At 54.3% G+C, this 22,682-nt stretch overlaps 7 protein-coding genes across 7 annotated transcripts; 5 read left to right on the top strand and 2 right to left on the bottom strand.

Moving 5' to 3' along the window:
* Window positions 1–63: 63 nt before the first annotated feature.
* On the top strand, window positions 64–4,227 carry A1O1_03486 (uncharacterized protein; the record flags this gene model as incomplete). The annotated part of the gene is made up of 1 exon (XM_007724389.1): window positions 64–4,227. One exon carries the CDS (start codon window positions 64–66, stop codon window positions 4,225–4,227), a length of 4,164 nt encoding a protein of 1,387 aa, XP_007722579.1.
* A 497-nt stretch (window positions 4,228–4,724) lies between these two features.
* Window positions 4,725–6,383, bottom strand: A1O1_03485 (uncharacterized protein; the record flags this gene model as incomplete). Its single annotated transcript, XM_007724388.1, has 1 exon — window positions 4,725–6,383. One exon carries the CDS (start codon window positions 6,381–6,383, stop codon window positions 4,725–4,727), a length of 1,659 nt encoding a protein of 552 aa, XP_007722578.1.
* Window positions 6,384–7,697: 1,314 nt separating this feature from the next.
* Window positions 7,698–10,759, top strand: A1O1_03484 (alpha-glucosidase; the record flags this gene model as incomplete). Its single annotated transcript, XM_007724387.1, has 5 exons — window positions 7,698–7,896; window positions 7,947–9,018; window positions 9,071–9,591; window positions 9,642–9,735; window positions 9,790–10,759. 5 exons carry the CDS (start codon window positions 7,698–7,700, stop codon window positions 10,757–10,759), a joined length of 2,856 nt encoding a protein of 951 aa, XP_007722577.1.
* Window positions 10,760–12,226: 1,467 nt separating this feature from the next.
* A1O1_03483 (uncharacterized protein) lies at window positions 12,227–13,361 on the top strand (the record flags this gene model as incomplete). The annotated part of the gene is made up of 4 exons (XM_007724386.1): window positions 12,227–12,421; window positions 12,481–12,531; window positions 12,590–12,647; window positions 12,703–13,361. The coding sequence occupies 4 exons, from the start codon at window positions 12,227–12,229 to the stop codon at window positions 13,359–13,361; spliced, it is 963 nt and encodes a 320-aa protein (XP_007722576.1).
* Window positions 13,362–15,112: 1,751 nt separating this feature from the next.
* Window positions 15,113–17,683, top strand: A1O1_03482 (uncharacterized protein; the record flags this gene model as incomplete). The annotated part of the gene is made up of 2 exons (XM_007724385.1): window positions 15,113–15,318; window positions 15,445–17,683. 2 exons carry the CDS (start codon window positions 15,113–15,115, stop codon window positions 17,681–17,683), a joined length of 2,445 nt encoding a protein of 814 aa, XP_007722575.1.
* A 705-nt stretch (window positions 17,684–18,388) lies between these two features.
* On the bottom strand, window positions 18,389–19,432 carry A1O1_03481 (alcohol dehydrogenase; the record flags this gene model as incomplete). The annotated part of the gene is made up of 2 exons (XM_007724384.1): window positions 18,389–19,270; window positions 19,388–19,432. 2 exons carry the CDS (start codon window positions 19,430–19,432, stop codon window positions 18,389–18,391), a joined length of 927 nt encoding a protein of 308 aa, XP_007722574.1.
* A 1,108-nt stretch (window positions 19,433–20,540) lies between these two features.
* A1O1_03480 (uncharacterized protein) lies at window positions 20,541–22,492 on the top strand (the record flags this gene model as incomplete). Its single annotated transcript, XM_007724383.1, has 3 exons — window positions 20,541–20,842; window positions 20,920–21,351; window positions 21,442–22,492. 3 exons carry the CDS (start codon window positions 20,541–20,543, stop codon window positions 22,490–22,492), a joined length of 1,785 nt encoding a protein of 594 aa, XP_007722573.1.
* Between the last annotated feature and the right edge of the window lie 190 nt (window positions 22,493–22,682).

The following is a 22,682-nucleotide window of genomic DNA, read 5'->3' as shown; positions in this document are numbered from 1 at the left end:
CATGACCTGGTCAGCCTACTACTACCTAACCATTCTCACTCTGATGTTGTAGGAGCCACAAGAATGTCTTCCCCAGATCCTCCCTCCGCCCAACTCGAAGAGTTGCCCGCGATCCCTCCCATCCTCATCCAAGAAGCTGGAGCAGCCGCTGCTGCTGCCTTGGAAGACGAGGAGAACACACATCCCGCCACATCGACGCCGGAGGGCCATGTCCGGCATCATAGTGGTGTTTCTCCTCGCCTAGAGGAGGTGCCTCCCCCGGCCTACAATAGTGCAGAGTATGGACAATTGGATATTAGCCAGAATGGTCTGGACACCGGAGCACGAGTCGGTAGCGATGGCAGAGTGAACATCAAGATCAATCAGCGCAGTCGCAAGCTCACGAACCTTCTTATACCTGCCCTTCGTCACCAGCTCGAACTCCAGAGACAGAAAGCTGCTGGGGAGCCTCCCGTTCCAGAAGGTCTGGGAGAGACAGAGGGGCTCCCCCCACCTCCCATGAACATTGTCATTCAGATTGTGGGTAGCAGGGGAGATGTCCAGCCGTTTGTGGCATTGGGTCAAGTGCTGAAGAACAAATACAACCACCGAGTCAGGATTGCCACTCATCCTACATTCAAAGAGTTTGTCATTGAAAACGGTTTGGAATTCTTCAGCATTGGAGGAGATCCCGCCGAGCTGATGGCGTTTATGGTCAAGAACCCGGGCCTTATGCCAGGCTGGGACTCGCTAAAGAGTGGCGACGTCGGAAAGAGAAGGAGGGGTATTTACGAAATCATCACAGGTTGCTGGAGATCATGCATTGAAGCTGGCGATGGCACTGGCGTCCAGATTACGGACGACAACATGGATACTCGCAGTTTCGACAGTGCCATTTCCTTGAGTACTGATCCTTCACAGAAGCCTTTCGTGGCAGACGCTATCATTGCCAATCCACCCAGCTTTGCCCACGTCCACATCGCAGAGAAATTGGGCATACCTCTGCATCTGATGTTCACCATGCCCTGGTCGCCTACCCAGTCTTTTCCCCATCCACTTGCTAACATCATCTCCTCAAACACCGACCCCAACATGGCCAACTTCATTACCTACGCCTTGGTAGACATGCTCACCTGGCAAGGACTGGGCGATGTCATAAACCGATTTCGTGAGCACAGCCTTGGCTTGGAGCCAGTCAGTATCATGTGGGCTCCAGGCATGATAAGTCGACTGAGGATACCTTGGACTTATTGTTGGTCGCCAGCTCTGATCCCGAAACCGGCGGACTGGGGCGACCACATAGATATCTCGGGCTTCTTTTTCCTGAACCTATCTACAAGCTACACCCCGCCGCAGGAATTGGCGGATTATCTGGCCGCTGGCCCTCCTCCTGTGTACATTGGATTTGGGTCAATCGTGGTTGACGACCCAAATGCTATGACCAAGATGATCTTCGAGGCTGTCAAGAAGACAGGACAGCGAGCAATCATCTCCAAAGGGTGGGGTGGCTTGGGAGCTGACGAAGTGGGCATCCCGGAAGGTGTCTTTATGTTGGGCAATTGCCCTCACGACTGGCTGTTCAAGCACGTTTCGTGTGTTGTTCACCACGGGGGTGCTGGTACCACTGCCGCCGGTATCCTGGCCGGTAGACCCACCGTTGTGGTCCCCTTTTTCGGCGATCAGCCATTCTGGGGCGCTATGGTAGCCAGAGCTGGAGCAGGCCCTGCGCCCATTGCATACAAGAATCTGACGGCCGAAAAACTTGCCGCCTCGATCACGGAAGCATTGAAGCCGGAGTCGTTTGAGCGTGCGCAAGAGTTGAGCTTGAAAATCCAAGCAGATGACGGTACAGGTGCTGGAGCCGCCTCGTTTCATAAGCAAATTCACCTGTCGGATATCAGATGTTCTTTGGCTCCTACTCGCACAGCTGTTTGGCGTGTCAAGCGAACAGACATCCGTTTGTCGCCTCTTGCAGCCACGGTGCTGGGCACCGAGGGTCTGTTAGACTTCTCCGACTTGAAGCTCTACCGCCCCCGAGAATATGAGACCGAGGAGGGTCCTTGGGAACCAATATCCGGTGGCGCCGCAGCACTAATTGGTACAATAGGCAATCTCTCCATGGGTGTCGCAGATTTTCCTGTGGAGCTTTTGAGATCTCTCAAGAGCGCTTCTGGTGAGGTCAAGGACATCCACGAGAAGAGAAAGGTGTCCGACGAAACTTCGACCCCTGTACTTTCTTCAGGGCCTGACGCTGTTCAGGACGAGCAGTCAACTGCAGAGACGTCGACACCGGCACAGAGTCCCGCTACAACCCCTGACCCATCCGCCACAGGAGCCCAGGATGCAGGCGCGTCTACTTCGAGAGTGTCCTCCATCTCAACAGTACTGTCACCAGATGGGTCAACACGGAGCGACGGGCAACACCATCGCACGTGGTCACAACAATCTGGGTCAGCGTCACAGCAATCTCGGCCAGGGTCGCCTTTACCGCATGCCGGAGGTGATCGCACTCCTTGTCCAGGCGAGGAGGTGGGACAAGTCTCACTGGAGACAGCATTGCAAGGCGCCAAAGCCGTAGGAACCATAGTTTCGGCTGGCATGAAATCGCCTTTGGACTTTACATTGTCTTTGGCCAAGGGCTTTCACAACGCACCGAAGCTATATGGCGATGAGACAGTCCGGCGAAATGAGAAAATCGTCGATCTCCGCTCAGGCTTGAAGGTCGCAGGGAGGGAATTTGGATATGGATTCTACGATGGCATTACTGGACTAGTCACTCATCCCCTGGCTGGTGCCAAGAAGGAGGGCCCTGCCGGGTTCTTCAAGGGCGCTGCCAAAGGCTTTGGGGGCCTGATTCTCAAGCCTGGTGCAGGTATCTGGGGACTTCCAGGTTACACAGCGAAGGGTATCTACGCCGAGGTGGCCAAGTATTTTGGCAGCTCAGTGCAGAACTATATTATTGCTGCCCGAGTTGCACAAGGCTATGATGAATGGAAGAGCAGCACCCCGGAGGAGAGGGCCCAGATCGTGTCTGCTTGGAAGGACAGTAAACTTGAAATACGCAAAGGAGGAAAGCTCTATGGGAATGAGCGTAAGGAAGCCACCAGCAGTCAGGTTCCGACGGAGACTCAGAGTGATTCCCCCGAATTGCTCAGTGGCTTCAAACATACGAGGCATCTGAGCTGGGACCAACGGAAAGCCCTTTCTGAGCAAAGGGACCGACTCCGAAAAGAGCAGAAAGACCTGCAACAGCGTGAGAAGGAGATCAAGAGGACGGAGGCAAATCGCTCGGGCAAGGTCAAGAGTCGGTGCAAGTTCTGTCCCTTTGACCATGACAGCAGTCACCACGCCGAGTACAGCAACTCTGTTTTGAGCATGCCCTCGGCACCCACCTCTACCCAGTCTCGATCTGGAGGAGATCTTGGGACCGCGACTCATGACTATGAGCAAGCTATCCAGACCTCGATTGGGGCAACGAGCAAGGGCAACCCAGACGAGGACGCCGTCATCGAAAGAGCTCTACGTGCAAGCCTGCGTGAGTTGCATGCAGCGGGTCAAAGTGCCGAAACGGACGAGGATGCAGCCTACAACTCCGCGATCAAAGCGAGTATGCAGGAGTTCAAGAAGGCACAAACCGAACAAGCGGAGGAAGCCCAAGAGACTGGTGTGGTGCCGACGTCCACCGCACCGCAAGAACTGACAGAGGATGACCACGAACTCGAAAGAGTGCTGAGACAGAGCTTGAAAGAGTTCAAAGCTGCACAGTTCGCACGGCAAAAGAGTGTGACTGCCAGGGCTGCTGGTGGTGGCGGCGGCAGCGGCAGCGACTCCGGTGTCGACACGGATTATGATGAGGACTTCAAACGCGTGATCGAGGAGAGTAAACGACTCCACACCGAGAACGAGCAGAAGAAGAAAGACCTGACAGGACAAGGGTTGGTCTTGACGCCGACGACGACCGCCACCACCGCATCCACCGGGAGTGGTCGTGGGGATGGCGATCTCAATGAAAAGGCTGATGAGGAAGCCGTTGAGAGTGATACGGATGAAGAGCTAAGACGAGCCATTACTGCATCCAAACAAGATGAGCTGATCCGCCAGGAAAGTGCGAGTAAGCAGAAGACCGAGGAGGAAATCGTGATGGAATATGTCAAAAAGCAGAGCTTGCTGGAGGAGCAGTTGAAGGCCAAGAGGGCGGCATCTTCCACAAATGTTGAAACATCACCCTCGGGGCCCTCTGCGTCGTGACAGCAAATGTGGATATACAGATGAATGATTGAATGAGATATACCTATGATTGAATGAACTAAAAATACCTGATGATGACGCGATCTACCAAAATATCCTTGCGAGCAGTGTTGACAGGCGATCGAACAGGCGTGCTCTATCAAGTATAGGTATGGGATTGTGGAATGAGGCTAGACTTGCCAGGATATGATCTTCTGATATGTGAAAAGGATCTCGCCTATATATATCCTTTCCGGCTCGGCCTTGACCACTTGGATGCGGGATTGATCACTCAGGTACCAAAGAGACGACTGAAGAGGTAATGACTACCTTATGCATGTGAAAAGATCGAGGGAGGATGTGTACTTCACGATTGTCTGGGTAATTTCATGCCTAAGCAAGGGTCTGTTCTGTATAGCACCGTGCATGGTAGGACTAGCAGGATGCACTCGTCAACCTGTAATGAATGGTATACACTTTTTCTCCCGCAAATTCTACATGTTCGACCGTGGTTGAGCTCAGTACACGCCCAAAGGATAAGCACTGGGGATGTTCCTCAACGGCGTGATGCGCGGAACCTGGGTATACGCTGCCGTGACCTCGACAGTCTCATTCATTCCGTTGGTCACGGGCATCTTCCGTGCGTGTAAGCGGTCATCAATACCCTTGGCTATGCGGAGCAAGGGCCCCTCGGTCCACGGCAGACCGAGAATCTCCATTCCGATGGGAATCCCGATCGGGGCCGATGCAGTGGATGGCGAGAACCCGATGGGCATTGTGATGACGGGGCTGCCGGTCAGGGCTGCGAGGATGCCGTTTCGGCCGGACTGCGACGCCGAGCCGACGGGGACGACCAGGTTCTTCTGTTCCGGATAGACGAGACAGTCGAGATTGTTGGAGACGATGGTGGCGTACAGGGCGCGAGTCAAGTTCGCGATCAGAGTCTGTTTGCTGCTGTAGCTGCTGTTGGAAGTGGACGAGCGGACGGCGGTTTCGACGTACGAGTACTGGGCGGGGATGACGAGGAATTCGTCGGGCGTGCTGTACAGCTCGGGCATGGTCTGCGGTCGGGCGCCCGTCAGGTTCGGCGAGGAGAGATAGCCGCTGAGCAGTTCGCGGTATTCGAGTTGCTGGACGTCCATCTGCGCGCTGATCGCCGTCGCGTTGTACGTGGCTGTGTCGGTGATGGTGACCACGGTGGCGCCCTGCGCGCGGAGCACGGAGACGACATTGTTCATGGCCTCGTTCACAGGGTCGGTCTCGTTGGTGCTGGTGCGGTTGAAGAAGCCCTCGAGCACGCCGACGCGTGTGCCGACGAGACTGGTTGTACCCGCGGGCGTCACGTACGTCGTATAGTCTGTGCCCGCGACCGTGGGCGGTTGCGCGGACGTCGCGTTGTCGGCTGCGTCGTAGCCGATACCGGCCATGACGGTCAGCGCGGTCGCGAGGTCCGCCAGACATCTTGCGATCGCACCGACCGTGTCCTGCGTATATGAGATGGGGATGACGCCGGCGCGCGAAATCAGGCCCCGTGTCGGCCGGAAGCTGAACAGGCTGTTGGCGCTCGCCGGGCTGCGCAGCGAATTGACCGTGTCGGTGCCCGTGCCGAACACGGCGAACGACGACGCAACCGCCGCGCCCGTCCCGCCGGAACTGCCGCCCGGTGTGCGTGAATGGTCGTACGGGTTCAACGTCTGGCCGCCTAGGCTGGACACCGATATGCCCTCGAGCGCCAGTTCGTGCAGGTTCGATTTCCCCAAAATCACGGCCCCCGCGCGCCGCAGCGCCAGCGCGGCCGGGCTGTCGTGCGTCGGCGTGGAGCCGTTCAGTGCCAGACACCCGCCCGTCGTCGGCATGGGCACGGCATCGTAGTTGTCTTTCAGCAGGATCGGGATGCAGAATAACGGACCGGTGGCATTGCCCTGGGACAGAGCCTCGTCCAGGCTGTTGGCGATGTCGAGCGCTTCGGGATTCAGAGTGATGATTGCGTTCACGTCGGGATTGAAGCGCTCAACCCGGGCTATGAATGCGCTCACGATCTCCCGACATGTCGTGAGTCCGGAGTATAGTGGGCCGTGGAGACTTGAGATGGTCGCTTCCCGCACATCTATCGGCGCTTGTTGTGTATATGCTATCGCTGGGAGGAGCGACAGCGATAGGAGCCTTGCGAAGTGCATGGTTTCCTTTCTCTCTCTCTCTCTCTCTCTCTCACTGAAGGACAATGTCTCCGGCTATGGTGTTCACAGTTGTAGTGTCGTGTGAGGTGTACTTGAGATCTATTCCAGCGCCGAACCGTTCGCTTACCGTTGCTGCCGACGGTTCGAAGTCATGCTCTAGATGTATATCCCGAGGACTGGCTCACAGTACGTATATATCCATCAGTGTGGCCTTCGTTATGACGAGAGGGTCCAAGAGTGGAAGCCTTCACCGAACACCCGTCACCGGAATGCTGGGCGGGGAGATGCCCACCTCACCTTATCAATTTCTGACCTTCCTCATTCAGAAGGCGGGCTGGAGTTGAAGCTATTTGACCAGTGCGAGAGTTGCCCAGAGTCTTAGCATTCGATAGGACGCGGGCGAAGAGGTCGCGATGGAGCTCAGGCTGTCCGAATGTTCTTGGCGTCATACATGCTTGCGAGGCAAGCTGATATATTGATCAACTTGAAGCGGGCGGCAGCTCGGGAACTTGGAAATGGAAGATGTGTGTTGAATGGTGGAAGTATCAAGGAGGGTGAAGTTATCGGAGTGGTCACGTGCAAAATATCAATCACGTGCAAGAGATTAGATATTACAAGTCACGTGCGAGCCCAGCTTCTCCTTTTCCCGATCAATCATGCCAGGCCATCCATTCATTCCCCTATTCACTTTCTCAATATCAAGTCTGCCATTGACCACCATCAGAGCCGATGATAATTCTGGTGTATACACTCCGGATTATGTTTGCAGACAAGCCCAGCAGAGCTCCCAGCCCATCTACCAGGTTCCTAGTATCAAGCTGTGCGTGAATGTGGCAGCTAGGCAACAACTCCAACGTCACTCCGTCACAGCTTCTCCTCATTTCTTCCCCTGTCTCGAAGCTTTGCTCACGGCAGAACAAGGATCGCTGGTATAGAAGTGGTCAGGGGCCGATTCGTTGTTATTGGGTTTGCGCCACAACGCCTGACATGCCCTGCTCCGGTGACTTGGCCTCCGCCCGCAGATTCGCCAGTTGAATACTGCATATAAAACCCATGTTGCGGGGAAAGTATCGCTTACTCCAGTTCCGATGACTTGGTTGGGTTGCTCTTCACCGTCCGCAAAGTCATTTGTCGATGCGTACGACGCGTCACCTGGTGACACAACATGTAAGTCAATGTTACTATGGTATACTACATGTTCCGGATCTGAATGCACTCCTTGATGCCCTCAGCCTTTCTTCGTTTTCTAATCGTCTTCTTTTCCACTGCTTCTGGCTGCGTCCTTGCGGTCGACGCCTGTTGTCTTTTTGCATCATGTTTCTGAACTCACTTTTCGTCTGTCTCTGGGCCGCCAGACTGGTCATCGCTCGGACCCGTTGTCCAGGTTATGCTGCAAGCAATGTCGAGCAAACCGAGCATGGCTTGACGGCTGATCTATATCTGGCCGGGCCGGCGTGTAACATATACGGCATGGATTTGCCCAACTTGACACTTACAGTCGAATATCAGTCGGGTATTATAGGCCAAGGACCGTAGATGCTGCCTATCCACTGACTCTTCTAGAAACAAGACTACATGTTATTGTTCAGGATCAAAACAAAACTGTCTATCAAGTCCCCGAATCCGTTGTTCCACGACCTAATGCCACAAACACGGTCTCAGTATCACACTCACAATTGCAGTTCAATTACACAGAGAACCCTTTCGGGTTTGCCGTGTCACGCCTGGGAGGAGAGGTCTTGTTCAATACATCGGGCTCGCCGATGATCTTTGAGTCACAATATCTCCGCCTCAGAACTTCTTTGCCCGATCAGCCAAACCTTTATGGTCTTGGTGAACATTCGGATCACTTTCGGTTGAACACATCAAATTACACCAGAACCCTATGGTCTCGAGACGCGTATAGCATTCCGCAGGGCACGAATCTGTACGGGAATCATCCTGTCTACATTGAACATCGAGGCGGAAATGGCACCCATGGCGTCCTCTTTCTCAACTCCAACGGGATGGATATCAAAATCAACGACACTGATGGCCAATACCTTGAGTATAACACCTTGGGCGGAGTTCTCGACTTTTACTTCTTGGCCGGACCCTCGCCTATTGAGGTCTCTCAGCAAATCTCGGAAGTCGTTGGTAAGCCTGCGATGATGGCTTACTGGGCTTTCGGATTTCACAACTGCAGATATGGCTATCGAGATGTGTATGAAGTGGCTGAGGTGGTCTACAATTACAGCCAGGCTAACATCCCTCTTGAGACCATGTGGACTGACATTGATTACATGGACGCCCGCAAGGTCTTCACCTTGGATCCGGACCGGTTCCCCCTGCCTAAAGTGCGGGAGTTGGTGGCGTATCTGCAAGCACACCAACAACACTACATCGTGATGGTGGATCCAGCAGTGGCGTACCAAGATTATCCTGCCTTTAACATTGGCAGAGACCGGGACATTTTCATGAAGAATCCTGATGGCTCTCTCTTTCAAGGGGTCGTCTGGCCGGGGACGACCGTCTTCCCAGACTGGTTTCACCCTGCCGTTCAGGAGTATTGGAATATCGAATTCGAAACCTTTTTCAGTCCGCAGAGGGGCGCTGACATTTCAGGTCTGTGGATTGACATGAATGAGGCATCAAAGTATCATCCATGTGTCCCTCTCGTCTGCTCCCAGAAGCTAATTTTCACGAAGCTTTTGCAACTATCCGTGCTCCAACGCGAGCGCATATGCCGAGGAAAATGGCTTCCCTCCCGAGGCACCGCCCGTGAGAAACGACTCTACAATCACTCTTCCAGGATTTCCCCCAGACTTCCAACCAACTGCAAACGCTAAGCGGCAAGATACGGCCACTGGCAGCATGTTGGGCCTCTCTGGTCGAGAGCTGATCGACCCTCCATACCAAATCCGCAACGCTGCAGGGAGCCTGTCGAACAAGACCTTGAACACGGACCTTGTCCATTACAATGGTCTCGTGGAGTATGATACGCACAACATGTATGGAACGTTGATGTCGACGGCTTCCCGCAACGCACTCCTCAACCGTCGGCCGGGCGAGCGCCCATTGGTCATAACGCGAAGCACATATCTCGGTGCAGGTGCCCATGTTGGCCATTGGACTGGAGACAACGTTGCCAACTGGGCCAAATATGAGATCAGTATCTCCGACATGTTGAATTTTGCATCCATTTTCCAGGTGCCAATGGTGGGCTCCGGTATGTATAATCTCGAACCCTCCTACTCCTTGGTTGACCACTTCCTCCAGATGTTTGTGGGTTTTCTGGAAACACCACCGAGACTCTCTGTGCCAGATGGATGATGCTTGGGGCATTCCAAAGCTTTTATCGCAACCACAACGAGTATGTGCTTCATGATGCTCCCGCGACTAGTGGATGATCTGAACTCCTTCACAGACTCGGCAGTATCTCTCAAGAGGCCTACCGGTGGCCGACAGTTGCAGAGGCTTCGCGCAAGGCCATTGACATCAGATATCGAACGCTAGACTATCTCTACACGGCCTTCTACATTCAGACACAGACTGGCAAGCCTCTTCTCAACCCCATGTTCTACATCTACCCTCACGACACCAGAACCTTTGGCATTGATGCACAATACTTTTATGGCGACTCGATCTTGGTATCTCCAGTCACCAAAGAGAACAGCACCTCGGTGGACATCTACCTACCCGACGACGTTTTCTATGATTGGAATAATGGCTGTGCTCCCGTAAGAGGGAATGCCTCCGTGGTCACACTTTCCGACGTCAACTTCACCACCATCCCTCTACATATACGGGGAGGGAGTATTCTGCCTTTGAGGGTCGAGAGCGCCAACACGACCACGGAGCTGCGCAACAAGGGTTTCCACATCGTGATTGCCCCCGGAATCGACGGAAAAGCCCATGGCTCGCTGTACCTTGACGACGGATTGAGCATTGAGCAGCCAAGCATAACGGTCATCAACTTCACCTACAACAATGGATTGTTTACAATAACAGGAGAGTACTGCTATGCCGCAAATGTCAGCATCGAGAGGATCAGTCTGTGCGGTGTGACTACAGCGCCGACTGGAATCAGCCCTTATGCGGTGTACAGCTATGACAATAACACTCAGGTTGTCACGATCGAGACGGATTTCCCACTGACTCGGAACATTATCTTCCAGTTGCCCACCTCACAGGCAGACAGTATTGCTCCAGGAACTGGTATCGAAGACGGTGGCATAATAAGAGGATCTGGTGGCCGTGGCCGTGGCGAAGGCGAAGGCGAAGGCGGAGAGTCGGAAGGTCACAAGTCGGCAGCTTCCTCCTGGTTGCCCAACTCCGTAGGCTGGAAAGTTCTTGCGGCTGTGATCGTGGTGTCACTAGCCCAAACGATTCTGTGACCAAGCCATCTGTGATCCCATCGCCATGTACATATCTGTAGTTGCTGCATCGAATCCAGATTATCCAGCAGATTGCTAAGGGTTGGCCGTGAGCAGGCAAGGGAATTGACATGGAGTTGTGGACAGTCTCCAGTTCTTGCTAACGTGTTTGACATCGGTCAAGATAAAGATTTAGTTCCCTGGCGGGCCGATGGGATGGAGACAACCTTGTTTCGACGCGACGACGACGACAAGCACCGTTCAAGTTCGAATTCAAGTCACTGTCTCACTCTCACTCTTCTGCTGCGCTCGATCATTCTGCTGCTGCTGCGTGGCATGTGCAATAGATGACCCTCTCTCAGGGGTTTGACATTCCAAGTGGCCGAGGGGAGCGAGGATCACATCCTTTATATCTCAAACATATCGATGATGGCTTGCTGGATGGTCACCCCGATGCGCGCTTTGACTGGCCAACGAACCCGAGCATCTGCCCCCTGGCGCTGCAGAAGAACGAGCCAAGGCAGACTCAGCCCTTCGGGGACATTGGATGTGAGCCATTCTGACTGCGCCTCCTGCCTGGAGAACGCCCTGCTTTGGTTGCCTTTTGACGCCTTTTTTGCTGCCAACAAACAACAAAACAAATCCGACACTGGCACTGGCGCTGGCACCCGGCGCCTGCCCAACGTTCCTCGATATACGGAGCAACTCTGGTATCTCGAGTTGGAGGAATCTATCAGATCTTGGGGGCCTCTCCACGATCCTCCCTCTATTCCAGTGGACGGATTGGTCGTACACTTTGTGCTTCTTCCTGGCGCCAACCTCCAATCTTTCGACTCGACAGGTCTTGATTTCTATCGAACAACGCCCCATCGGACGCAAGTTAGGCTGTGAAATAAGGTCAGTAGGCTCGTTGGGAGGTCGCGGGGTAGACAACACAGTGTGCCCGCGGTAAGAACACAATCATGTGTTCGCATCCCTTCACTTCCCTCTCCCTCCAGCTCGCTCGCTACCTGACTGTACTGACCGGCTTCAAGTGGCCTCCTCCTTCTGTCGTCGGTTGACGCCCACTAACGCGAACTTCGCCTGATTTTCGCCTGAACTACTCCAACTTGAGAGCTCGCCATCTCACCTACCATTTACCTATTACTGTACATGCCTAGGTGTCGCCCGTTACGGCCCAATTCTGCCTACGTGGCTACCTACACCGCAATGCATCGGTCACTGGCGCAGTTGGTATTCTGACTGATCGAGTGATCCTGACTGCCATCTGTCCGTTCTCGTGACCTGAATTGATGCCCACTCTGGTTCCATCAGGTCTGGATCTGCGTCATCCTTTCAAGCATGCTCATTCGATCTAGCCTTACCCTATTCTTCGAATCGACAGTCTGCGGTGCGGCCAAGGCCATTCACCAGCTGGATCACCGCTGCCTGCAACAGCCTTTCTCGTGATTGTTGCTTCGAATCTCACGCTGTCGTCCCACCACAACCATGGTCGGGCAAGGCTCTCGCTCGGGGAAGAAACAAAAGCGGGACGAACCAAGTGACTCCGACGAGAGCGAGGAAGAGCTCCAATCGATCCATTTCTTCATCCCCGGCGAGGGAATTAATGCTGAGGTGCTTGTGGAATACATCATCCAATATGTCGACAGGACGGCGAAGATTACATCGAGCCATCATCCAACTGTGAGTGAGTTTCGGCGGGGCATTGTGATAAAAAAGAGAGGTAATTGATGGCTTGCTAGGACAAAACACGGACGGGCTTTAATGTTCTCGCAAAGAAAACCCTCAATGCCGTGAGCTCCACCCCAACATAGTCGTCCGGATTGCACCGAGAACTGATCTGTGCTCCAGGTCAGCCTCCGCGATATTATCAATGACTCAAAAGATTGGGACTTGGAAACACAGAGCAGTATGAACCATTCTCTCGGGGGATGGACGGATATACCTTGTTGACGCCGGTTCAGAAATATTCCGCAAGCATCCGTATCGATATTCAGAGTCAGATACAGCGAAGCGACGCGCCCGTCAAGGAGCATCCGAGGGCGGGACGACTCGACCAGCAGCAAGACAGCAACAACGGACATCCTCGGGCGAGCCAACTCAGGGTTATCGAGGGGAAAGACCCTCCGGTCCGCAGCCGAGCGTGCGTGGCGTCTCTGCTCAGTATGGGACATATCAGTCTTCTCAGCCTCATCCATATCAGAGGCCCCCGGTTGCCTACTACCCGAATTCGTCGAGGCCGGGCTCGGCGCAGGAAACTTACAACATTTACAACACAATGGCATCGACGTCTTACACCGCGAATTCACCTATGGCTGGCATAGCAACATACATGCCCAACCCTTATGGCAGTCTTACTTATTCTACAGCGTCCAGACCAACAGCCCTCGACTATCCTCCTCCACCGTACGAGCAATCCAATACAAAGGGGCCGCCGCGACCTCATGCGCCAGAGCAGCCCGATCCTGATACGTTTGACCAGGATAGCAAGCCAAGCACAATCGAGCATACGGACATGACCTCACTACCTCCTGGAGAAGAGCCTGACCGATCGTACCGTTCTCAGACTCGAAGGCGTTCAAGTTATGAAGATATGAAGCGACGGCCAAGTCATAGAGAGTAGTAGTTCTGGATGGAAGGAGGACAACCTAGTTTCTCCGGATGGTCTACTTTGTGCAGGGACATCAGCGCCCAAGGGCAAGACGGTCATATGTGGAAGGGCTCAACAACCTAGCCCAGGCTCGCTTCCTGATATGGACATCCATTCTCCACGCCGGTACGGGCCCTTTATATCCTCGAGGCCGTTAGTCCTACCACTGTTTGACAGATACCGACTCCCAGTAACCCTGTTCCCACCCGACTCTCACGATCTACGCTTTCGTGTACTCATGTCGAGGGCATGATCATTCCCACCGTCGCGGGAATGTCTCTATAGCGGTCCTGGAGATCCTGCGCGGCCGTCATATCTGGGTCTTTGGAGGGATGACAGAGTGCTCAGCAGAAGCGTGGGAAATAGTCTTCCTGGTAAAATGTCTGACTATATCAATCATGTCAGTCCAAGTCCGATGAGGTTGGTGTTGACTTTAGTTGGACGGGCCGGAAACCTTGTTGATAGAGGGGACGATTGCTGGATGTATGTTGGCGACAATACATTGTGATTCACGCCTTCGTGTGCTGTACAATCCAAGAGGGACTGGTATATGGCTGAGATCAAAAAGGAGGCGTGTCAGGTCACTGTTTGAACTGGACAAGCAGGGAGAGTTATGATATATATATATATATACCTCAGCTGCAGATTGAGGCACCGCTCTAGACATGTCGTTACAGTGCAGCATTTCTCTCTCCATCGCACCTTCTCCTGGATCAACGGACATAGTGTCTCTTTCCACTTTTGGAGGTCATTCAGCATCACTGCATTGATTACGAAAACCTACTTATACTGCCTTGTTGTGGTCAGAGGATTGACACGCGGCACACTCCCATTCACCATTCGGTGTCCAATGGTCGATGGCTTGTGTCGGCCCAACGAACCATCGACTAGGCGTGTGGCGCCTTGTGAGCTGGCTGGACAGCAGTACTGGGTACGTGAACTAGTATCATATGATAAGCAGAGAAGGAGAAAGGTTGAGCCAGCCGTGAACCAGGGTCTCGGGTGAACAAGGCATTCTCTGATCTCCCTCCCAGCTGTTCTCGGGTCCACGATAATGGATAGTGATGGAGCGAGAGTGGACGCAACAAAGATGGTCGTCTAGGGCATGCCAGATATACATTGCCTTGACTATCCGATCCCTGAAAGCCCGGGACCATGCTCTTGGACCGTGACCGGTTCCAGAAGGCGGAGGGGCCTGAACCTGAACCTGAACCTGAGCCCTTGACGGCCGCAATCTTACCTCTTGGAGTCGTTGTCGACCAGGCCTTGAGGCCAGCGCCACAGAGTCTAGGCCATGGGAATGATTGGACAACATAAGGGACTTTGCATATGCACCAAGCTAATAGACCACACCTGTCACGCAGAGATGCATGTCTCACGAGGGCCACGACACAGTGGGAAACGAGCCTACTATGATGACCACGACCCAACCATCGTCCATCGGCCAACATCGCCCATCACCCATCGCCCAGAGAGGTTCACACACCCCTCCTCTCCCTACAAGGGGGTCCTAGGGGCTTTCAGGTGATGAGCCGGCTCTCGCCAGGCAAACAATATTACTTCGTCCGCCTTGTCAGACCCTTAGGTTGCCGCCAGGCAAGGCGAGTGTCGGCCGAGCCTACTGCTTCAGAGCTGGGACAGGCAGCTACAGGTGCTCTTCCATCCCGCCCTTCACTTTAGGCAGTGATGATCGTTGAAACAGAGAGCATTCCAACCTCGAGTCAATGTCCTCGAGCCCGGCGACCTCGACATCGGAGCAATGGAGGGCCAAGCCAACTCCCGCGCCTACTCCTTCTCACCTTGAGGCGCGCGAAGGCCCCGCTGCCGCTCAGTGGCAAGCGGTGAAGGAGGTGATCCGGGTCCTGTACGAGAAGAAGCCGTTGAGAGATGTGAAGAGGATCTTGGAGCAACAGTACGGCTTTCGCGCGACGTACGTTGGCCATGTCCGCACCCGAAGTCCCCTCGGATCCCTTTGTTGATTCCCCTTCCACGGACGTGCTACCGCGTTGTGAATGCTGGGCTGACTTGACTTTCCTTCTGCTGTTTGATGACACAGTGAGCGCATGTTCAAAGCCCGGCTATCGCAGTGGGGAATCAGCAAGAACTATTCCGACCGAGACTATCAAATATGCGCGGTGTTGAGCCACCACCGCTACAAGAAGGGTAAAGCAAGCACCGCCTTCATGATCCATGGCCACAAGCGAACGCTCCGGGACTTGCACAAGTACATCAAAGGCCGGAAGATGTCCGAAGAAGACTTCCTAGCATCGGCGCTCAAAACCGTCGACTACAGGGACCAGCAGCAACCACCGGTCCAGTATGCTCACGTCCGAGCATATACGCCGGAGCCTGAGCTCGACACCCTCAGTTACGACGACCTGTTGACACCCACGGATCTGACATCGTGGACAGAGTCGGTGCCGTCCGGGTCATCAGCGTCGGGCTCATCTTGCGTCTTGTCCCATACACATACATATACACCTTCGCCTAATCACCCATCACCCAGCGATCATGCCTCGCCGGGCTCCATCTTCGTATCCTCCTCTTCGATGATGCACTTGACACCGTCAGCAACCCAATCCCATTGTTCCTACCTTTCACCAGCCAAAGACAGTGCCATGTCGAAAGCTATTCCTGCCATTGCGTGGTCGTCTCGACCGACGCCGTTCGAGTCATCCCCGCTCCTCAATCCGCCCAAGCTGACGTTGCGAGATGAGGACCAACCTGCTTCGAGCGACCAAGATATCAGTCCCAGTATCACTTGCCAGCGACTCGGCCGAGATGTTGAATACATGGCACTTCAAGTGGTCGATGCACCCCCGCTAAAGTCGCTCTGCGGACACGACGACATTCGATCCTGGCGGTTGATGAGTGACACGTCTTCGACCGACATGGAAGACTACGAGGTGATTTGTCCGACGTGTCATGATCTCACCCGAGACCATTTCATCAGCCTGCCGAACCTCGAACTCCCTGCCCGCCAGCCACGAAACATTCTCAACGAAACCAGCGGGGCCATCCTTTCGGTACCAGCATCGTCTCGTGGACACGAGCACTCCTGGAGATGGGTGGCGCGATGTTTCGCGGCGTGCATCTACCTGAGTCGTGGCAATGACGCCTTATCGCGAATCAGCCTGGCCGACGCCGACGCCGAATTCGAGAAAATGCTGACTCCGCACCAAGATCCCAAGGTCTTACTCGCCCTCACCCAGACGCTGCAGATTCTACACATCCACGACCAGGGCGTCATATCCAGAACCATCATCTGCTCGGCATATAACGTGGCGGAGCGCGTGCTCGGGCCTGACGATCCCTTGACCACCATTGTTCGGTGGATGGTGTACGTGGCCGACCTGAACATGCGAGACCGCGACATCACGAGTTCGACGTTGGACCACTTACATACTCAATTTGTGCAACGGCACGGAACCACGGATCCACGATCCATAGCGTCGCTGTATTGTTACGGGTATATGCTGAATGTGGAACGGCAGGTCGAGCAAGCCGAACTGGTCTTGCGCAAGGTCTATGAGTTGTCCTGCGTCAATCTCGGTGCGCGGCATCTTCAGTCCATCTCGGCATTGACCAACCTCCACCGTGCACTCGAACGACAAGGCCGGATCGACGAAGCCATTCACGTCTTGGAGCAAGCCATCGCCAATGCGCGCGAGACGTTGGGCCATAACCATCCACGCCGGCTGGAGAGCATTCGTCTGTTGGCGATCATGCATGAAGGACGTGGGCAGATGGATGTCGCCGAGTCCCTGTACTGGCGCGTCTTGGAAGGCCGGGTCCGAATGCTTGGTCGCAACCACCAGTATACTCAAGGCATGAAGTCCGATCTGGAGACTTTCTTGAAGAGGAGGGGCAAATGGATCGTGAGGAGACAGAAGGTGGGAAAGCCAGGGGCGGGCGGCGGAGGGATGTCGCTGAAGGACAACGACAAACCCAACCAGAATAAGAACAACAAGGACGACAGGAACGACAGCAACCACAACAGCACCAGCAGAAACAACAATACTGATACACCAGACATTCGAACGGGACCGCCCCGATTCTGTTTCAACGAGGTTATCACCGCAGAGATGACGGAGACCGAATTCGTCGAAAGCGAAGCACAGCTCCGCATGCAAGATCTTTTCGAATGGGATCCGGATGAGAAATGGGACAACCAGCCCCTCTCCCGAGGAACCGATTTTGGTGGAGGGGCTAGCAGTAGCGGTGTCGGCGTCGGCAGTGCTCGTACCAGCATGGATCTGGGAGATGATACGGGCAGCCAGACCCAGGCTTTTTGATTAGTGAGAGATTGGAAGGGGAATAGGAGTAGCCAAGAGGAGACAGAACGGGACTGTGCTGTTGGTCGAGAGGAAGGGAGTGCGCACTCCGACTTCCAGCTTTCATCTGAAGGACTCAGATTTCGACAATTTCATGATTGATCAGTCCGACAGCGGAGTGGAACAGATGGACTGGCTGACTGGCTGGAAGGAATGACTGAAAGAAGGTGGATAGAGCCAGAGAGAAAGAGAGTACAGAAAGAAGAGAGCTGTCAGCTCCGCACCACATTTACTACTGTATATTACAGGTAGTATTTTCTAGTGGTGTGTATACATTGGTAGAAGGAGTTCTACTTCTGGAAATCATGTTGACGAATGAATTGATGATTGAACTGAATGAAATTGGATAACGAATGGAATGGCGATTCGGGTTGGTGGACACACAGAGTATAGGGGGAAGACACCTGTTTATACCTCCCTGTTGAACGATTGACCATTCAGCCTCGTCGGGCTACCGAGACTCTGCGCTCATCAGCTAAAATCTGACCTACAACACCTTCTTCCATGGTAGACAGTTTGTAAATGATCTGGCTATTCTATTATATCTTATATAGGTCGTATTCGTCCGGCATTTGTCGATATACATGGGGATGATTCCCGACTTCTTTTCTTGAGGAGAACAATTCAGATGCTTCTTGTTGTAAAAAGAGGTCCATTCTCTTTCTCTCACGATGCATTCTCAAAAGGCAAGCCACTCTCCAGTCTCTTGGCGCCATAGATCCCAGCAATGTCCCCCTTCTGGCCCTGGGTCTCCTTGACGACTTTGAGATAGGAATCGGCCAACTCGACATTCTTCATACGACAGCCAGTCTTCTCGGCGAGCGCCATGGCATGTCGGGCATCCTTGCGGGCCAGATCGACAGCGAACAGCGGTTCGGCACGGTTATAGTAGTCGCCGGTGCGCAAGCGGTTCGAATAAGCAGTGTAGGGCCCGGGGAACATGAGTTCGATGAACTGGTGCAGAGTGTCGACGCCCAAGCCGGACTTTTCGGCGACGACGTGGCCCTCGGCCAGCGCCTCGACCATGCTCAGGACGAAGGTATTGCCGATCAACTTCAAAAGAGTGGCCCTGCTCGGCTCCTGGCCGGAGAATTCGAGGTTCGCGCGGCCCATGACGCCCTTGCAGTACGGCTTGACTTTGTCGACCGCCTCGCTCGCGCCGGCCAGTACGCAGATCAGCTGGCCCGACTCGGCCATCGCGGGGGCTCCGAACACGGGACACGCGACGAACGTGCCGCCCCTGGCCTCGACCAGTTGTGTCTCCTGCGCCGTCGTGTCTGGGTGCACCGTGCTGCAGTCGACCAGGATCTTGCCGGCCAGGTTGTTGTTGTCGTCGCGTAGGATCTCGTCCAGCGTCGACAGCACCGCTGCGTCGTCGCCTAGGCAGTAGAAGATGATGTCGGCTTTGCGGGCGGCTTCGGCGATCGAGGGGGAGACGGTGGAATGGCCGATCTTCGAGGATAGCTCTTGCGCGCGCGCCGTCGTGCGGTTGTAGATGATCAGTGGGTGGGTTAGGTTGCCTTTTTCAACGAGGTTCTTACACATGCCCTGTTCGTGGATGTTTGTTAGACGAAGCAGCAGAAGGAGAGACGCTCGGGTTTAGGGCTGGATGGGTGGGTGTTCGTTCTGTCGGTGCGGTGCGGTGCCGTGCGGTGTTTGGCTTACCCTGCCCATGTTCCCGAGTCCGAGCCATGCTATTTGAGGTGCCATCTTTCTATAGGAGGGAGCGTAGAGAGTTGCAGACTGTGTGCTGTTCGAATGGATGGAAAGAGGTAATAGTCTAGAAGATCAGCGCAACACCACTGGCCGAAGGGTCTATACGCAGTCGAATTCCTGTTGTCGAGGATGAGGGAGAGACGGTGGCAGTAGTAGTGTAGTAGCAGTAGGAGGAGGAGGTCGATGATTCTTTCACCACAAACTATCTACAGATAGATGGGGAGGGGAGTGTTGAAGATATATCCGTGAGCCTACCGTGTGTGTGCACACGTACTCAGTCACAATCACAGTCACAGTACATCATCCTGTGGGACGTCATGGCCGCCGTGGAGAAGCTGATGGAGAAGAGAAGCTGATGGAGAAAGCCATCCGAGACTCTTTGAGCCTCAGTTGCGACATCAGTATCAACAACACTACTCTATATTATTGGCGGTGCAAGTCTCCCGTTCCCGTATCTCTCCGTGTTGCTTCCTTCGATCAATAGTAACGCGCTCGATTCACAGGCCCGAGGTGCGGAGTCACGGTCTTGCTGTCCCTGATACAGGATAAAGCGGCGATATGGTGGGTGGGATGACTAGCACAGCTAGCGCCATAGCATTAGTACGACGAGGCTCCGGGCACTTTCCCAAGTGTCACATGTTGAGCTCATGTCACGTGACAAATTAAGCTAAGCTACTTTTGTGTTGGTAGCCTCCACATGAAAGTTGGCCAATCATGAGCCAAGCCAGCGCTGAGTGGTGGTCCTTCAGCCTCGCGAGGCGAATACAGTATGATGATTGGTGCACTCCCGACATCCTACAGTACTTTCCTTACTTTCCTCTCCCGCCCCAACATCTATTTCCAATGCCAACGGGCACAATCCGATGGTGCGTGGGAGAAAGTCGAATCTCGTGGCCTGCATTCCCTGCAGGCAGGCCAAAGTAAGTCCATTGCGGAGCAGGGCGTCCTTCAGAAAACTAAGATCGAGAAGCGGGCGTGCAATAGGCATGAGACGTTCCCGGCATCATGCACGAGGTGCAATGTGTTCGGCAAAGTCTGCACGGTCGACCCGGCATTCAGACGCGAAAGAAAGAGAGAGTACGTCGCCCGTCCTTGGCCTGACATGGTCGTCGCCATCCGATGTCTGATCCTGATGGCCAGACGGCTCACGCAAGTCGAGAAAGAGTTGCGAGAGATCCGCCAGAGCATGAGAACCGTCAACGACAACGAGCGCCAGCAGATACGCAATGTCGCCGATAATGGAAATCCGACTTCTACGACCGTACCGTCGGTCGGTCATCCCATAAAGCCATCGCAGCCAATGCCTGCAGCGGAGGGAGAGAACAACACAACCTCGTCTTTGCCAGTTGGGACGATCCAAGGAGTCGAACTCGCTTCCCAGCGCATCAACGAGTTACTGAACGAGTACGTCCTTCCGAGTCCTCCTCTGGATAACATTGTCTGGCCCATCTGATCGCGCGACTAACAGGCTGTCGTGCCAGGTTCTTCACAGGGTATCATCCATATTGTCCCATTCTACCGCCCCAACAAAAGTTCCTGGACTATTCGAAACCATGTCCGCTTCTCTTCTGGACGGTGCTGGTCACCGCGCTGCGAGGCAAGGACGAGGACCGAGACCTCTACTCGACCATCGCCGACGCGGTCCGGTCGATGGCGTACGACACCATCAAACCGGCATCTGCGTCCTTCCATGCCATGCAAGCCCTGGTGCTGCTGTGCCAGTGGCCTCTGCCTTTCCAACGAGCCCACGACCCCTCTCTTTCCTTCGTCACGCTGGCCACCAACATCGGGCTCCGGATGGGTCTTCACCGACCACGTCACGGCAACGAATATGCCAATGGGACTTGTCTTGACTCCGAGACAGAGATCCTCCGACGCAAGACGTGGGTGGTTTGCTTCATCACGAATCTCAGGTATGCAATCTCACGGAGTTTGATTATTGTTTTTCTCTTACACAGCCCGTCCATGTACTCTGTACTGACGGAGCGTCAATTCGACTGCAGTGTGAACAACGGCCTTGGACTCCCGGCTACAGTCAAGTTAGACCAAGGCCTCCTGGAATGTCTGGCGGCCAAACCAGCCTGGCTGCCGACTAGGTTGCACCAGCAGCTCCATCTGTCGCGGCACGCTCTCAACATCTCTTCCACCCTTGGTAACTGCGAATCCTCTAGCACAGGACTACTCCCCTGTGCCACGCCGGTGATTCGCACTTTCGAAACCGAGTTGCGAGCCCTGGAATGCCAGTTCTACACGTCGTGGTTCGCCACCGAATACATCCTCTTCCTCGGTTGTCGGATGACTCTGTACACTTTCGCCCTTTCTGCAGATAACAACCACAACCAAGGCATTCCTGGCTCAGCATCGTCACCATCCAGACCAAAGGGGTTAGATGTTGGAGTCGAATTCCAATCACACTGGCTGAGTCAAGCGTACGTCACAGCAACCGCCACCATCCAGACCTCATCGGGGATCCATGACCAGATGTTCCACGCCCCTTCGCGCGTCCAGAAAACACTCGTCAATGCGGTCTGTTTCTTGCTCCTGCTGAAGTACTCGCGACACCATACTCTGGTCGAACACAGCACGCTCTGCGACTCCATCACCCAAGGCTATCTAGCTCTGAAAGGTCTGTCCATCACCCCGGCAGACTATATCTCGCGTGCTTGTCAGCTTGTCGACCGCTTCGGGAAAGTCTCGTACGATGAAAGACTGGGGCGAGAGCTCGGTGGAGACGGAGACAACTCGGACAGATTCCTGCCTGTTGTGTCGAGGATGGGCACGAATCTCACGCTGAGCGCCGTCTTTCGTGCGAGACATTGGCTGGCGAAGACGCAGGAAATGGCAGTAGTAGTAGCAGCAACATCAGCAGCAGCAACAACAACAACGACTGCGACTTCGTCAACGACGACTTTTCCGATAGTCCATTCGCTTGACCGGGTCCAGACCACGGAACCCGATACATTGGTTGCAAGTGGGGACGGCGAGATCGTGTCCTTCGACGATATTAATTGGGATGAATTGTTTTCTGAGATGGCCGGATACGCGGATGTTTGAAGATCACTCACTCGTGTCTACTGTCCCGTTCGTCCTGCCCTTGTTGGGGCCTAAGGCTTCCGCCAGAATTGCTCCGTGCAGGATGGGCATGATGAGCACGTCGCTGCGCAGACGGCGGGAAGAGAAACATGACACCCATTCTGCCTGGAATGGATGCAGGCGGTGGCAGTATCAGGGCACTGAAAAGCCA

The sequence above is a fragment of the Capronia coronata genome (genome assembly GCF_000585585.1).
Source record: "Capronia coronata CBS 617.96 chromosome Unknown acBCG-supercont1.3, whole genome shotgun sequence".
NCBI classification, from domain to species: domain Eukaryota; kingdom Fungi; phylum Ascomycota; class Eurotiomycetes; order Chaetothyriales; family Herpotrichiellaceae; genus Capronia; species Capronia coronata.
This window is presented reverse-complemented; position numbering and strand designations above follow the sequence as displayed.